This window comes from Archocentrus centrarchus, chromosome 17 (genome assembly GCF_007364275.1).
Source record: "Archocentrus centrarchus isolate MPI-CPG fArcCen1 chromosome 17, fArcCen1, whole genome shotgun sequence".
NCBI classification, from domain to species: domain Eukaryota; kingdom Metazoa; phylum Chordata; class Actinopteri; order Cichliformes; family Cichlidae; genus Archocentrus; species Archocentrus centrarchus.
In genome coordinates, this window is record NC_044362.1 from 22,421,467 (window position 1) to 22,439,017 (window position 17,551).

The window sequence follows — 17,551 nt, forward strand, 5'->3', positions numbered from 1 at the left end:
TCTGAATGCTAGACCTTTAATTAAGTATTTCGACTGTGCAGCGGGCCACTGCTTATTTTAAAGTAAATAAAAAAAATTGATGATTTCATCCACGTCCCTTGCATGTTATTTGGCCTTTCTCACAGATAAACTTTTGGCAAGAAAACAGGGGTTTAATCAGTGACATTAATAAGTGCAGCTGCAATTTAAATTAGCACCAAAATGGTTCAGCCATTGTACACGCTGGTTTAGTAGGACTCTTAATTGAACTTAGTCATCATTGATTTAACTACGTCCACCTGCGCTTTTCCTGTCTCTAAAAGTCCCTTTTTTTAAAGGTGATGGAAGAAGCATTCAGTTTACCTACTTATATATATATAAATATGAACTTACAATGGTTGTCTTGCACTTCAGTACAATATTACTTCAGTAGAGTACAGAAGCAGCAGTAACCAAGTCCACTAAATATCAGTAAGTAAAACTACTCAGTATATAGAGTGGCTCCAGTTGCTGTCAGATGGGGAGTTTTTAATAACTTTATATGCTGCTGGGTACAATTTATTACAATGTATTATCTTTTATGAAGTCAACATGTGTCTTGTACTTGTCAGTTGAAGGAGAATGTAAAATATTTACCTGTGAAATTTTGAGCAGCATTCTGGTACTTAACTTTTTGATCAAGCTTATAGTTAGGGCTGGATCACGTGACCCTGAACCATCCCTTAGTTATTACAATAGGCCTGGGCTGCTGGGGGGTTCCCATGATGCATTGGCTATTTCTTTTTCATTCATTTATTTTCATTCTGTATATACATCACTCTGCATTTAATCATTAGTTATTATTAATCTCTGGTTCTCTTCCATAGTGTGGCTTTTGTCCTGTCTCTCTCCCCTCATCCCCAACTGGTCACAGGAGAATACTGCCCTTGCTTGAGCCTGGTTCTGCTGGAGGTTTCTTCTTGTTAAAAGGGAGTTTTTTCCTTCCCACTGTTGCCAAGTGCTTGCTCATAGGGGTCATCTTGATTGTTGGGTTTTCTCTGTAATTAGTGTAGGGTCTTTACCTTACAATATAAAGTGCCTTGAGGTGATTTTTGGTGCTATATAAATACAATTGAATTGAACAGAATTGATACAGTTTAAAAGAACACAGATCAAGTCTTTTTGTTTGTTCTGGAAATGGTTTATATTGGGGGGGGGGTGTTAATGGGTTAGACACTTTCAAAATGACAGCATTTGTTCTTTAATCAGTTACCTGGGGTTACACCCATCACAGCATATAAGAAACAGGTTAGGTGTTTCACGGTCAAAACCAGGTTTTGATCCTAAGACTTAGGATGTTCTGTTTATATTTACTCGGTGCGATTGCATAAATGTAACTGGTTAAATTGTACTAATGTGTGGTTGTTGTAAGCTACCTTAAAATTATATTAGTAGGCGTTGTTCTCTACAATTCCTCATTGATATGTGTTCCTTGTGCTGGAAAGCATTTGCATGCTCTATAACTCACCGCTCTGTGGACCCTCGAAAGCCTTTTTCTTTGAGCCTTGTTTGGCTCTGTCGGAGTCCTGTCTGCTCAGGACCTCGGACAGCGACTGCCGGGAGCTCTGCCGTGCGGTCTGGTTAGAAATGTTGAACCGTGTTGCTCTTTTTTTGGCTTTGCTATTGGCCCGGTCCGACTCCGGTGCGGACTGGCTTCTCTCCGGGTCATGGTTTTCCGGCTCCGAACCGACTTTCACCAACGCGTTCCTCGTCCTGGTTAAAGCAGAAGTGACTGAGCCCATCGCCAAAAAAAAAAAAAAAAAAAAAAGGAAAAAAAAAGTTAAACGCCTCAGCTGGAAACGGCTACTCTGAGTTTCATTAGTCAACAGTGCAATGAAAAATATGTGCTTCCGTCACTCTTCAGCTGTAGGCTTGGAATTTCATTGTAAAGTTACCAGATAGCGAAAAGAAAGAAAGCTCCGTAGTTTAACCGGACAGTGTTTGCATCTTCCTTGATTTCTGTTTCCTCCGGCAGATACGTCACCTAAAGAAAGTTCCCTCTCTGTCAACAAACGCACCGATCTCCCGGGACAAGGCTGTAAAAACAAGCGACAACAATTAAGCAGCAGGTGTCCCGGACTGTTAAAACCAGCAGAGCTTCAGCTGCACTGACTAATAAATGTTAATTTCATCATCACAAATTACCTGTATATTTCCTCCGTCACACGCGCGTTCTAAAGGTAGCCTATCGCGTGTGTTGGGTGTGGTCAAAGAAATTAAGGTGCATTTCCTGGCTGCTTCTGGTAAATTATTTACCGGGGGAGGGGTTCAGCTGTATCAATTACTGACAGATGGCAGTAATAAAAAAAAAAAAAATCAGAGCATTGTACATTAGATTTGTATATCAGTTTTTAATTAGAATAGTGAGACTGCTTTTCTGTTTTGCTTTGGGCTTCCTTTGTATCTCATTTTGCAAAGCCAAAGCTCACAGGCTAGATAGTGACCTGTTATGATTTTACATTGAAATTAAATTTTGTTAAGCTTGTCACACTTATTGTCACATAAGGGCGGATGATGATTTCATCCTCTGCTGAATTTGTAAGTTTGCTCACTTACAAATAAATGAACAGTCTTTTATGTAATGAACACATTAAGTATTTGATACCCTAAAAGCCGAGAAGCTTGGTGAGAAAGTGACAACTGCTGGTCTGATTATTGAGAAATGAAGAAATGGATGAAGAAGAAAGAAGAGCCGGTGGGAATCAGATGAGCTGGTGGAGGTGGCTAGGGAGAGGGAGGACTGGGCTTATCTGCTTGGGGTGCTACCCCTGTGACCCAACCCAAAATAAGCAGAAGATGGATGGATGGATGGATGGATGGATGGATGGATGGATGGATGGATGGATGGATGGATGGATGGATGGATGGATGGATGGACGAAGAAATATGAAATGACCATCAATTATCCTTGGTCTGGAGCTCCTTGCTTCTGTGGATCAGCCCAATCTGGGACCACAGTCACCAAGAACACCACTGGTAACACAATATGTCATAATGGATTGAAATCTTGCAACGCCCAAAAGGTCCCCCTTTTCAAGAAGGCACATGTACAGGCCTGTCTTAAGTTTGTCAGTGAACATCTAAACAATTCAGAGGAGGCTTGGGAGAAAGTGCTGTGGTCAGATAAAACCAAAATCTCAAGAAAAAAAAAAAAAATAAAAGCTCTTTGTCATGATCCCTGAATCTAGGACCCAGAGTTTTGTCATGTTGTATTATTGTCCCTGGTTTGTATCTTTGTATTTGTATTCCTAGGGTTTCAGTTTTTTAGTTCTGTTCATGGGCACTGGTTATATTATCTCTCAGTGCTTCTGAGTTTGATATTTTAGTTTCTAGATCCTTGTTAGATTATGCTGGTTCCCCCTTAGTGTTCTCGTGTCCTGTCCTCACGGGTGTTTGTTTTCCCATTCAATTACAGCTCTGCTTATTTGTGCCTTTTTGTTCCCCACCTGCTTGAGTTGTTAGGTTGTTCATGTCTCTTGTGTTTTGGCATTTGGTTTTACTCCCCTGTGTTCCTCTGTGGGCCTGCTTCCCTGTATTGTGTCAAGTCTGTGTTTCTGTTTCCTGTTTTATGTTGTCAGTCCATTATATCACGTGCTTGGTATTCAGTTTTGTTTCCCCTTGTCTTGTTAGTGTGTTTTGGTTCACCTGCACTCATCAGCTTTTTTCACTCCCCTCTCATTACCTCTTGTGCATATAGTCTGTATCTTCCACAGGTCTTTGTCACATTATTCCTCATAGCTGTGTGCTTCCTTGCCCTGTGTTCTTGTAGACCCTGAATTGTGTATTCCTGGATCTAGATCTGCCTTGTTTACATTTTGTCGTTTTGTAGAAATTTCAACCTTAAAACTGTATCTGAATTCAAGTCCTGTCCTAAGTTGCCTAGTGGTAGCCAAGAAAACTAAAGGATTCTCAGAGTTTGTGTAAAGACGAGTGGGCCAAAGTCCCTCCTGAGATTTGTGGAAACCTGGTGACCAACTACAAGAAACATCTTACTGTGCATGCCAACAAGACTTTGTCCACCAAGTACCAAGTCATGTTTTGCTTGGGGATCAAACACTTACTTCACTCAATGACATGCAAAGCAATTTTAACTTTTATATTGTGTTTTTTCTGGATTTTTGGTTGATATTCTGTCTCCATTAAATGAAACTACCATAAAAGTTAGACCGTTCTTTTTTTGTAAGTGAGCAAACTTACAAATTCAGCAGTAGATCAAATAGTTATTCCCCCCACTTAATGTCTGTGGTGCGAAACCAATCCAGATGACTGAGTGAAATCACCAGTGCCATAATGTAAAAACAGTGTGCTGCAGCAAATGCAGAAGTCTTTATACTTAATGCATGCAGAAGACCTTTTTATGTTTCCAACACAATGGACTCATTATGTAAAGGTGTGTGTGAATGAGATGAAATTCATGTTAACAGCTTTATGTCATAAGGTGCTGTGAAATCTCAATCTGAAGTAATTATAACTGTCATATACAGTGGCTTGCAAAAGTATGCATACCACTTTAACTGTTCCATATTTTGTCACATTACAACCAGTTTGTGACAGTTTTTTATTTGCAAAAAATGTTTTGAATCATGTATAACTTTCGTTCCACTTCACAATTGTATACTGTACCACTTTGTGTTGGTCTTTCACATTAAATTCCAGTGAAATATATTTATGTTTGTGGTTGTAATGTGACAAAATATGGAAAAGTTCAAGGGGTATAAATACTTTTGCAAGACACTGTATGTTCTGGGGTGAAAGTAGTATATTCCACTTGAAGGAAAACTGTACAGTGTATTTTTACAAATATTAAAGTACATGTACCTTAAATTACAATTCATCAATTGAAATGAAAGTTGTTAAATTTCCAACAATTCACATTAGGTTAAATTTTAACCTCCTAAGACCCTGCATCCACATATGGGGACATTACATTTTGGCTTTACTGCACCTTATCCTTCATTCAGCTCAGTAGTGTTTTATAGTTTGTTAAGCGATGTTGACTTTGTTGTGTTATGCTGTAAAATAAGCCCATTGTCCCCATCTGAGGACTTTTTTTTTTTTCTGTTCAGATCTGCTCGTCTTGGGAAAGGACCAATATTCAAAACATTCTGTGTTGCTTTTCACTTGGAAAAACTTTTCACCAGTAACTAAAATACCAAAAATGTGATGACATACACCCAATTGTGAGTTAATTAAACTTGCATAGCCCAGTGATGCATTTTCACTGTAACTATGACAGAGATTCTGATGTACTATAACCTCAAATGTTTGTGGTCAATTAAAAATGTCCAGTTTTTGAAAGAAAAGCACATTTTACTGACTAATTGAATCATTAATAAAAAATCATGTTTTCTCTCTGTAGGCATACTCAGGCAAATTTTCAGCAACCATCACTCCTGTACTCCAAAGGCACATTGTGTTAACTAATCTAATTTTACGATATTAAAAGGCTAATGGATCATGTGAACACAGCTGGCACCTGTTGTGCTGATGAAAGATGCAACAAATTTGGTTAGTTGGGTGTCAGGAGCATTGGACTCTGTGACTTTAAGTACAGACTAAAGGGCTCTTAAAAAAGAGAATAAAATAAAAGATTCTGATGGATTTGTCCTCTTACTCAAGAGCCTCTGACTTCGCTTTCTTCTCTTGTTAGATCAAGCTTGTGCTGTTCTATGAATTAAGTGCATGACATTTAAGTTTGGGGAAAACTATCATCAAAACAAATTCCCTTTTTAAACAAAAAAATCAAATTCACAGATCACTTAGTTATCAATAACTGATATATTCAACATACATCAACTGACCATCTGGGATCAATCAACCTTTTTAACATGAAAAACCTTCAATAAATACCACATTGTGCCACCAGCACAGGGTGATGGTTGCTGAAAATGGTCCCTTGTATGCATATATACTGTAGATATTTATATAAAGAGAGAGATTTATGATGAATGAGTCTAATAATCATTGTAATTAACAACACTTTTGATCAAGTTAATTTTTTACTGGGTGAAAACAATACTTTTCATGTGCTTGAAAACAGGCCCTGTCACATCATACAAACACTACAGTACCATATTATCCCAACAGAGCACTTCACTCTCAGACTGAAGGCTTCCTGGTGGTTTCTAGAGTTTCCACAGGTGGAATGTAAGGCTGAGTATAAGGCCCCTCTCCTGTGGAACAAACTCCCAGTTTGGAATTGGGAGAACCATCCATTAGTTATCCATTACTTTGTTATTTGTTCAGGGTACTGGGCCACTCAACACTTCACTTTATTGCATGCCATTAAATTGTGTTTTTTCCTTCTCTCTATATGCGCTCCTTTGTTCCCTTCTTTCTCCTAAGCTCCCAAATGGCTGCCCCCTGATTCTGGTTCTGACAGATGTCTCTTCCTGTTAAAATGGAGTTCTTCCTTCCCTCTGTTGTCAAGTGCTTGCTCATAGGAGATCATCTGATTGTTGTTGTTTTTTTCTCTCTCTCTAATAAGAGAGAAGTTGGTGCTTTATAAACTGAATTAAATTTTCAATTATTAAAAAAAATTATTTGAAGTTACCTCAACTTTTTGTGCATTTCTAGTAATTTGGTTTTGAGACCACACATAGAGATGCCATGACACTGAACTATTTCTACTATATCGTCTCCTTTGTGTGTGTGGATACCCTTAGAATACAGGTAGTAGGGTGTGACTGATTGGAGATGCAAGTGAATATGAACTGTTTTAACCACAGCAACCTCAGGATGAACCTCCTTTGTGAAACAGTCATTGATAGTCATAAGTACTCCATCTATACCGCTTGCACGATAATGATCCAGTAGTGAAGGTTATCTATCCATCCATCCATCCATCCACCTTCTTCCACTTATCCAGTTCAGGGCTGCAGGAGGACTAGAGCCTATCCCAACTGCCATAGGGCGAGAGGCAGGTTACACCCTGTTTTTAACTTATTTTGCAAAATACATGTTTATCAGACTGACCATTCAAGTTTAGATTTTAGCAATGTGGACACTTTGACAGTTTGTGTTACTCAAAATTAGATAAAAGGGTTTTTTTACCTAATGCTACTTTATAACAATAATGCACTGCAAAGTATTACATCTCGTGCACAGTAGTGAGTAACAGTCTTCGTGGTTTATTGCTGCGCACAGGCAATTGTGACATATTTAGCATACAGATTTCCTGGTAAGTGCATGCTATACTGATCAAAAATACTACTTTGGTTACAAAGATAGATTTTTGTAGGCCTCAGTGAGAACTGCTATGTTGTGCTGACTTCATTATTGTGTCTAAACAACTGTGACAAAATTCTTGCAGCAGCTGAGGAAGCAAAATACAGTCTGTGTCAACTAACAGGCTTTCTGAATCATCACATACAAAGGCACTTTTTGAAGCTGTTTGCTTTTTGTGTGTTGGTTTGTTTGCTTGCTTGTAGCCCAAGGGAAATGTGTTTCTTCTTATTGCTTTTTGTTGGTGGTTTGCTGAAGGCAAAGACGTTATTAGTCCATGTCATCGTGGTTCTGGGTTGACTCATTGATCACCTGAACAAGGATGCAGAGGAAGGGAGAACAGGTGATCAGCAAAGATAAATCTGTGCGAGCCTGTGAGAAAGCCAAGTGAAAAATATCTTTATGCATATTCTACCTGACCATCCCTGGTCTCAATGGTCTTGATGAGAACTTTCTTGGTTGTTGTGGTTTCGACAAATGGTTTGGAATCAAACATTGTTTCTAAGAGAGACAAGTTTTGTTATTGACTGGCAAAAACTGAAATTCCTACTTTAAAATCAGCATGGAGAATCTTACCTCTCAGGTTAAGAGATGAGAAGTTTGGCAGGGGGGTGGAGATTCTGCAGACAGAGAAAATACAGCTCACTAATTAAGATCGGCATCTTGAATCAAATAAAATGCTCATATCTGTATTCTAAAGAACTGTGTTTTTGAAAATGCTTCACCCATCACCTGCTCTCCTCTCCTTCCAGCAGCTTTCTGTAGGTGGCAATTTCAATGTCCAGAGCCATCTTGACATTTAGCAGATCTTGGTACTCGCGGAGGTGACGGGCCATCTCATCCTTCATGTTGTGAATATCCTCCTCCAGACGGCTGATGGTGTCCTGGTACCCGTTCGTCTCCAAGGAGAAGTTCTCCTCTATCTCCCTCATCTGGCGCTCCAAGGACTCATTCTGGGATGGCAGCCAAGAGTGAACAAAAAGTCACTTTTGCAGTGAAAATAACCCAAACACATTTTCCTCTGTGCTCTTTTATTTTCTGAGCTTTTGTGATCATTTTTTTTCCTTTGCTTCCAGTTATACAAATGTTGAGTTGGTTTTTTTTTTTGTGTGTGTATGTGTGTGTGTGTGTGTCATGCACAGAACTTCTATACTGCAGCCTGAAACTGCAAACTCACAGTTCCTTTGAGGGCATCCACTTCACAAGTAAGTGTCTGAACTTGGCGTCTGTAGTCATTGGCCTCCTGTTTGGCCACTCTTAGAGCTTCATTATTCCTGGCTGCTGCTTCAGTAAGGTCAGCAAACTGGCAATCACAGTGACAGAGACAGATGAAGAAAGGAGGAAAAAAATGAGAATTCTACTCTTCAATAAATGATCAGTCAGAGGCTGAAGGAGAGGGAGTATAGCAGCTTTTGTGTGTATATTATGAAAGATGTGGTCATGACAGAGCCTTACAGGGAATTTCCCTGCAGCACCACTGCTCTGAGACACTTTTAAGGTTACTGGCTTTCCACTAGTGCTCAAATGTCACAAAGGAAGATGGTTTATGCCTTACTAGTTTTCAGTGTTGATATAAAATTGCACCCTTTTACCTCTTTTGCACCATTATCCATTTTTAACATGAGAGAATATTAATCCCATTTTGAACAAATAATTTTATATTTAGATGGTGATATTTTTTTTTTACACATCGAACAGATACAAAGAAACAAATTACTTTAGTTTTTTAATGGCCTTGCCGATAATAGCTGAACCTAATATTTACTGCTTCTGGCGTTTGTTTTGGTTTTATAACCTACAGCCAAAGAATTAGACACTAAATCACTCTGGGGGAATACAGAGCACTGATAATTATCCAAAGTTCATGACTACTTGACCCATTTATCATAAATAGTTGTGTTGTTAATATCAAAACATTTGAAATTCATTTGTTGAAGTAGTTCATGTCAGTATGTTTGTTTAAATATGTGTCACTAAAATGTCTTTACCTTGGATTTGTACCATTCCTCTGACTCCTGGATGTTTTTGGTGGCCAGGTTCTCATACTGCAGACGGACGTCCCGCAGAGCTGCTGTCAGGTCAGGCTTAGCTATATCCATGTCCACCTGCACATGCTGCTGCTGCTGGATCTGGTTCTGCAGCTCCAACATTTCCTGGAACAGGTTCAACAGACTCAGTTTGTATAGTTAGCATAGAAAGTGTTTTTTTAAGGCCCTTTTGGTATACTTTTGTTCAATTAGCTTTAAAGACTTACAAAAACATTGTTAACTAAACCCTGCTGATGTGACGCTTGAGCAGATTAACAGATATTTCAAACTATTTGGCCCAGTACTTTTTGCCTATTAGGCTGCACGTGTGCAGTGCGTCTGCAGTAGACTGATGCAGCCTAGGCAACAAAAAAGGAAAGCTTACCTCATCATGCAGCTTCTTGAGGAAGTTGATTTCCTCTTGGAGTGACTCCACTTTCCGCTCCAGGTCCAGTCTGGCGAGGGCAGCATTGTCCACATCCTGTATCGTAACACAGACTCTTAACAAGGTGACTTGTGAAGGTGACTTTAATTATGCATAATGTGCATGCTGACAAAGAAAAAAAATATTCTTGTGCACATGCGGTAAAGAGCCCTCACACAATCTGGTACACAAACGATCCACTGTGTAGTTGATTAAGGTCACAACAACATGCGTCCAATGAAAATCAACTGTAGGCACATGACATGTCATTGCAGATGTTGGTAACAGATCAGTGTGTGTTTTCTCATGATTTTCATGTGTTGGTGTATGGTGCAGCACCTTTTAGGGCATACTCCCTGACTGCATTATAGGCAGACCTTTGTTCAAGAACTGCATATAAGCACAGTTTTGAGGTTCTTTTACAGTATTCCTAATGTACACTACTTTATGTATGTTTCCAGTCAACAGGAAATAATGGACTTTTACTCAACTACATTTACTTGAAACTCACTGTTACTTATCTTTTGCCATATGGTTTCTAGTCACAGCAGATAGGTAACATTGTTTTTATCAGTTGGAGCTTGAGGCTGCTTACTGTACAATAAAACAAGCAAATTAACCTCTACAGTGGCAGGCCTGGGATTCTTTATGTCTGGGAAAAGGGCTGGACAGAGTTCAGTGAGATTTTTTCTAAGTACTGGAGGATACCCAGAACCACAAAACATTATTAAAGAGATTGTTAATCCCATTTATTATTACCCAACTGCATTCCTAACCTGAAATTCCTCACTGGTTTCTCCAGTAGAATTCCAGTTCTGCTACTGTACTGGAAACTGTAATTTTGTATGTTATCATTTTATAACCATAAATGAATGAAGTACATAAAACATTCTGCTGTACTAAAAAACCCAATCTAGCCTATTTTATCATACTTAACACTCATACATACACACTAGCTGTAGCACAATGGCATTGTTGGGGCGTTGGCAGGCTGGCAACTGAGGTATCAGCAAATGAAGCAGCTTTGCCTCTGCACTAATGCCACAAACAAAGTGTGCTATTCAGCAGGGGTTCCCAAACAAGCCCAAGGCTGGGAGAGTGACTGTCTGCCTGACTGAGCAAGAGCCGGCTGCAGGCACTGCATTGTTGTCAGTGTGCCACTCAGGCAGGCCACAGGGACTTCCTTCCTGCCATTCATATAGACAAAACCATGACTGTGCAATGTATTCATGACTTAAAGCATGTCCTAAAAGGCATATAATCATCATAAGTCTAAAAACTAAACTGGAGGGGTGGCAAATTTCTTTTTCACCTTTTACTCCAATAACAACCTTTTGAAATCGTGTGCATGACTCATCCCTGTGAAACCCAGTGATAGGGAACAAACTCTGACAAGACCATAACAAGTGAGATTTTTATGTGCTGATACTCTCCCAGAACGAGACAGCCGGATCACACGGTGGCTTGTCTTCTCGCTCTGATAACCACATTGGATCCACACTGTTGTTGCCCTTGTGTCCGGCTCATTCATTGTGACCAGTCAGACTTAAAAAGATCTCCTCTCGCTGCAGGCCTGATTTAACTCAACAGTCACAACTTGGCCTTTTGTACCAGTCCAGGGTAAGTCACTGCTCTGCGACTATTTTGGATCATGCCTAGAACCTGCTGTTGTGCCATCAGAAGTGTGCATTCCTGTCTCTGCAGCTCATGAGCAATAATTAGATAGAGATCACCCAGAAAAGAAAAGGGGCAGTTGCACCTCATGACTATTAAAGTGAGGCTCTTAAGGATAAAGGTTTATCTGATTATTTTCACATCACTTTCCATCAGTTTGAGAGTTTAAGCCTTCATTTCATCAAGAATAGCTGACAAGATGAGGCACTGTAGGTCTGCTGTTGAGATCTAAGTTCTCCCTTTATCACCCTAAAAAAATTCCCATGTATTCCAATTTTTGGCTGCTGTAACTAATGTGACCACGGTTTAAATGAATTATACTGTACCTGTCTAAAGCCCTGCATGTTTGCCTCAGCCTCTTCCCGCTGGGAAATTTCATCCTGCAACCTGTGAAGAAAGACATAAAGCAGGAGTTTTATTTTGGCAGCAAATGTGATTTTACACTTAAAAGTCATGTTCTGCATTCACTTCTTTTTTACGTACGAAAAAACTTCGTGGTAAAAAAAAAACTTTTTGCGCAGTGCAGGGTAAGCGTTTATATCTAGATTCTCGTCAACCTGTACAAAAGTAATTAGATACTATCTGTTTAGGCTCTGGCTAATAAAGATTACTGTACTGGGCCAGATCTGAATAACAGGCCTACACAACAAAAGAAACAATATATGGAGTTGGGAACAGAAAAGTGCCACGCCTCCTACTTCTCTCTCAGCCTGTCAATGTCATCTGCCAGGTTATCCCGGTGAACTTCCACCCGGGCCTTCTCGTTGGTGAGCTGATCCACCTGGCGTCTCAGCTCCCGCATCTCGTCCTCGTAAAGATCTCCGACTCGGGACGTCCCTTTGCCCCGCAGCTGCTCCAGCTCCGCCAGCAGGATCTTGTTTTGCTGCTCCAAGAAGCGAACCTTCTCGATGTAGTTGGCGAAGCGGTCGTTGAGCGACTGCATCTGCGCCTTCTCGCTGGTACGGTTCGTGATGAACTCGCTGTTTATGGCGTCAGACAAGGAGAAGTCCAAGTTCTCGGATGCCAGCCGGGGCATGGCTGCACTGCTCCGGAGCCTTTGGGTCTTCGATGAGTATATGGTTGGGGTCGAGGACAGCCCGAAGGAGACCCGGGAGGAGCGCACCGGGATGGAAAACTGGCGAGTCGAGTAGGTGGACCTTACTGCGGGTTTCTCCCCGCCGAACATCTTTCTGTAAGAAGAATGTGGACCTGATCTATAGGCCATCTTGTTTGTGTCTTTTAAGACAATAAAGTACCAGAGCAATGTCGCCGATCTGGAATATGTCTTGTTTCAACAGCATCAGCGGAGTGCGCCTGGGAAGGCGTTTCCTAAACCGTTACTGATTTATAGTCTCCTCCTTATGCAAATACGCAACGGTGACTTGAGCGGCACATTGAGAATCCAATCACAAATCAGACCCATTTCAGACCCATAAAAACTGATCGGTATTTAGGCCACACTCTCTTCGTATACAGTAGCCTCAAGTAGGTATACGTCAAGATAATGATGTTCCCAAAGAGTCTGCTATAGATGTCCACGTATTTGAGACTGATCTGCGCAAGTTTGCCTGAACTTTTTAAGCTCAGCTTAATTGTGATTAGGACACCAAAGATCACGATGAAAATAAGATCTTACTCCCGCTGCTTGTAGATGAAAAAATTATATTTGTAGTATCCAGTGGAAAAGGAAATGACTATTTCAACATGCAATGCTGAGAATTACTGCAAAACATTTTTTTAAGTCAAACTGTTTCTTCTCTTGTCTCTTACACTGGCATTGTGTTAGAACATTCAGCTGTCGCCCAAAGATGTCAATAGTAGGCCTATTTATCAGTGAATGATTATATGTCTAAGTGTGATTTCACAGAGTTTTATGTATGTCTTATATTTTGATGAAGGGGTTGCTTGGGTGAGAAAGCAAAGTCTATTGAAGTATGTGCAAGTAAGCAGTCTCACAATCATCAGGTTAATCAGCTTTAAAGAACAAGTCTGATGATGTCACACTATAATCCTTAGAGAGAAAAAGAGAGGCTGGGGGATACAAGTCAAAGTCATTCAATACTGGGAGGATTGCTGCATTCCTGAAGCATGTGCTATTTGTTAACCTCTGTCAACCTCTTCTCAGACTGACCTGCAAAGAAAATAATGAGATATTTCTGTAAGGATTAATCTTTATGCCCAAAAGCTTTTCTTTCTTTCCCCTCAGTCTTTTGCCCTTCTCAGCATACAGCGCCATCAGTGCTGCAGTGCTGCTGACTTGCTGAGATTCAGTGATTCTGAAAGGAGACGCATGGCAGCAGAGCTGAGCAAGTGACACCTAACACTTTCCAGTCGAGCTGCATTGGTCCTGCTGAGCGTTATTTGCTCTTTAGAAAAGAAAATAAGTCAAGACGAGGGATATAATTAGATTTAGTGACGTTTATTCACTAGATAACACTGAGTGCACAAATATTTCTTTCACAGGGAATTTCACATTTTTGTCTTGCGGGTGAGGGTGGCTGCAGTTATCTGAAGCTGGCATGCTGCCCCTGAGATATGACTGTGCAATGATAAACCCAGCTACTCAGTGAGCTTGTTTGATCTTTGTGACACAAACTTCTCGCTTTGTCTAAGCAGACTGACCATTTTAAACCTTTGGTTGTATCTTTAGTCCTTATTTGTACCATATTTGTTAAGACTGCACACAGTTTACAAATGGAGGTTGCTGCCAATGGTGCCTTAATGAAATACTGAGCAAAATTTGACTTAATGGGTTTTCAGTCTTTTTATTTTTAAGAAATTAACAGAACACTGCAAAAGTTTGTTTTTACTTTGTCATTTTGTTGTGCTGTGTGTAGATTAATGAGAAATAATAATTTGAATCTATATATGTGAGTCTGGATTATAACCTAAAATGCACTGGAAAAGCTGCCTGTATGCACTATATGTATTCTCAGTTTTCAATTCAATTTTTTTAGTTTCAATTTCATTTATTTTCCATTTATTTATATAGTACCAAATCACAACAGTCACCTCAAGGTACTTTATATTATAAGGTAATGACCCTACAATAATTACAGAGAAAACCCAACAATCAAAACGACCCCCTATGAGCAAGCACTTGGCGACAGTGGGAAAGAAAAACTCCCTTTTAACAGGAAGAAACCTCCAGCAGAACCAGGATCAGGGAGGGGCAGACATCTGCTGTGAGTGGTTGGAGGGGGGGGGGGCAAAAGATGTGCTGTGGAAGAGAGCCAGAGATTAGTAATAACAAATGATTAAATGCAGAGTGGTGTGTAAACACAGAAGGTGAAAAGAAATTTTCCAGCATAACTAAGGGAGGGTTCAGGTTCACCTGATTCAGCCCCAGCTATAGTCTCCCAAATCCAAGGAGCTGCGAGCTGGTTCCACAGAAGAGGGGCCTGAAAACCCTCCCATTCTACTTTTAAAGTCCCTAGGAATTACAAGTAAGCCTACAGTCTGAAAGCAAAGTGATCTATTGGAGTGATACAGTACTATGAGTTCTTTAAGACAAGATGGGGTCTGATTATTCAAGACCTTGTATGTGAGAAGAAGGATTTTAAATTCTATTCTGTATTTAACAGGGAGCCAATGAAGAGAAGCCAATATGGGAGAAATGTGCTCTCTCTTTCTAGTCCCTGTCAGTATTCTAGCTGCAGTATTTTGGATCAGCTGAATAGCTGAATGCTTTTCAGGGAGCTTTTAGGACAATTGGGTTGTAATGATTTACAATAGTCCAGCCTAGAAGTAATAAATGCATGAACTAACTTTTCAGCATCACTCTGAGACAGGAAGCTTCTAATTTTAGAAATATTGTAAAAATGCAAGAAAGCGGTCCTACATATTTGTATAATATGTACATTGAAGGACATGCCATGGTCAAAAATGACTCCAAGATTTCTCACAGTGTTACTGGAGGCCAAAGTAATGCCATCCAGAGTAAGTATTGTAGGGCCGAGTACAAGAACTTCAGTTTTATCTGAATTTAGAAGCAGGAAATTAGAGGTCATCCAGGCCTTAATGTCTTTAAGACATTCCTGCAGTTTAACTAATTGATGTGTGTCATCTGGCTTCATGGAGAGATAAAGCTGGGTATCATCTACATAGCAAAGAAAATCTATGCAATGCTTTCTAATAATACTGCCTAAGGGAAGCATGTATAATGTAAACCAAATTGGTCCCGGCAAAGAACCCTGTGAAACTCCATAATTATTTACATGAACTAATTGGAGTCTATTAGATAAAGCATACAGGTACTGCAGCATACAGGTACTGGCATTCTCTAATCTTTGTAACAAAATACTATGGTCAGCAGTATTAAACACTACACGGAGGTCTGACAGGACAAGCACAGAGATGAGTCCACTGTCAGAGGCTGTAAGAAGATCATTTGTAACCTTCACTAATGCTGTTTCTGTACTGTGATGAATTCTGAAACCTGACTGAAACTCTTCAAATAAACCGTTCCTCTGCAGATGATCAGTTAGCTGTTTTACAACTACTCTTTCAAGAATCTTTGAGAGAAAAGGAAGCTTGGAGATTGGCCTATAATTAGTCAAGACAGCTGGGTCAAGTGATAGTTTTTTTAAGTAGCGGTTTACTTACTGCCACCTTAAAGGCCTGTGGTACATAGCCAATTAACAAAGATAGATTGATCATATTTAAGATTGAAGCATTAATTAATGGTTGTACTTCTTTGAGCAGTCTTGTAGGAATGGGATCTAATAAACACGTTGATGGCTTGGAGGAAGTAACTATTGAAGTTAACTCAGAAAGAGAAGAGTCTAAATAAATATCAGTAGTACTGAAAGAAGCTGAATATAAAGATATGTCTTTGAGATGGTTATGAATATTTTTTTCTCTGATAATTACAATTTTATTTGTGAAGTCATTAGTACTTCCTTAGGTTAAAGGAATACTTATAAAGTGGCAAAAACTTTATACAAAGCAAAAGTTCCATTCAAAGCTTTGGACACTGGAGAAGGAGAAATATTGTAAAGTGATGATCAAAAGCATAAGAACTAAAGCAAAAAATAAATAAAACAATAAGGTTGGTGGTACTGGAGCACACACACAGGAGCTTGTGGTGTGAGTAAAACAGTGGAACCCCATTAGCAAACCCAGCTATGGAAATTCACATGATCAACACTCACTTAGAGGTAGGGTGGGGGCCGTGAAAATTCCTGCTCCCAGGCCCATTATGATCCCCCTCTGCCAGTATTGGCCACAGAGACAGACAGAGGAGGCCTGGATTGACACAGACAGAGCAGGGATTGTGTATTGCTGATCTGTCACCTAACTGCAGCAAGAGAATGCAGACAGTAGGCCGTAATTATTGTGTGTAGCACAGCGTTTGACAGTGCAACAGTTTGGGCCAAATAGCTCCCATTCTTGGGAATTTATAGCTTGGTCCTCTTATTATTGTTGCCGAGATTCTTCTTTTCTCCAAAGCAACAGCCCTGCAGGGGAGCTAATTAAAGGAGGCGTACAAAAAGAATCAAATAAGACTCAACATTAGTCAAAGTCAGTCACTCTGTAATGGCACAGGGCAACAGATAAGTTAAATCTTATTTTCTGGTGTCATCCCTTCAAAACCACAGGGAGTGGAAAGCAAAAAGGCACCCTTTGTTTCACCTCCCATGATGGTGAATCACCAACCCGTGTGCCCAGTATCCATAGCAATCATCTCAAACATTATTTACCAGAGCAAAAGTGGAGACAGTGACTGTACTGTTCATTGATTCTCACAGAAAACAAGTGGTGTGTTTGGTTATAAGGCTGTAAAAAATTAGTAATTGTGGTGAGCAGCTTGCAAAAAGTCTCTCTTTCTTAATTTTATTCTTTTGCTCATGTCTTTTTTCTTTTCTTTTCTTTTTCTGGTGTTTTAAATTGCTCCGCATCTCTGCGGGTCATGACCGTTTAGATTAATTGCAGGCAGAACCTGAGCACTTCTGTTAATGCATGGAGAGCAGACAGAGGTAAATCTTAGTGTGAGAAATAAAGGTTGTAAATCCATGGCAGAGCCTTCAGTGGTCTTTTGTCAAGTCAGAGTGTGATCGTCAGGTTATTATCAGTAGATGAAAGTAGAGCCTGTTTAATGCTGGATTCTTGTGGCCAATAGCAATTTAAAAAAAAAAAATCAGATGCCAATGTAGTGATAATCTTTATCAGCCACAACACATCT

The 17,551-nt window shown here is 39.9% G+C and overlaps 1 protein-coding gene across 1 annotated transcript; it reads right to left on the minus strand.

The window, feature by feature from the left end:
- Positions 1-7,125: 7,125 nt before the first annotated feature.
- Positions 7,126-12,696, minus strand: LOC115795359 (vimentin A2). The gene is made up of 9 exons (XM_030751217.1): positions 12,066-12,696; positions 11,694-11,754; positions 9,655-9,750; positions 9,231-9,395; positions 8,420-8,545; positions 7,975-8,195; positions 7,819-7,862; positions 7,658-7,743; positions 7,126-7,554 (listed from the first exon to the last, which is right to left on the minus strand). The coding sequence occupies exons 1-9, from the start codon at positions 12,590-12,592 to the stop codon at positions 7,513-7,515; spliced, it is 1,368 nt and encodes a 455-aa protein (XP_030607077.1). The 5' UTR covers positions 12,593-12,696; the 3' UTR covers positions 7,126-7,512.
- Between the last annotated feature and the right edge of the window lie 4,855 nt (positions 12,697-17,551).

Bases quoted from the DNA above. Each gene is read 5' to 3' on its own strand.
- LOC115795359 (XM_030751217.1), bottom strand. From the start codon at position 12,592: ATGGCCTATAGATCAGGTCCACATTCTTCTTACAGAAAGATGTTCGGC. The intron at 9,751-11,693 runs GTACAGTATAAT...GTTACGATACAG, and splicing joins ACATGCAGGGCTTTAGACAG to GATGTGGACAATGCTGCCCT. The intron at 7,555-7,657 runs GTAGAATATGCA...ATCCTTGTTCAG, and splicing joins TTGAGACCAGGGATGGTCAG to GTGATCAATGAGTCAACCCA.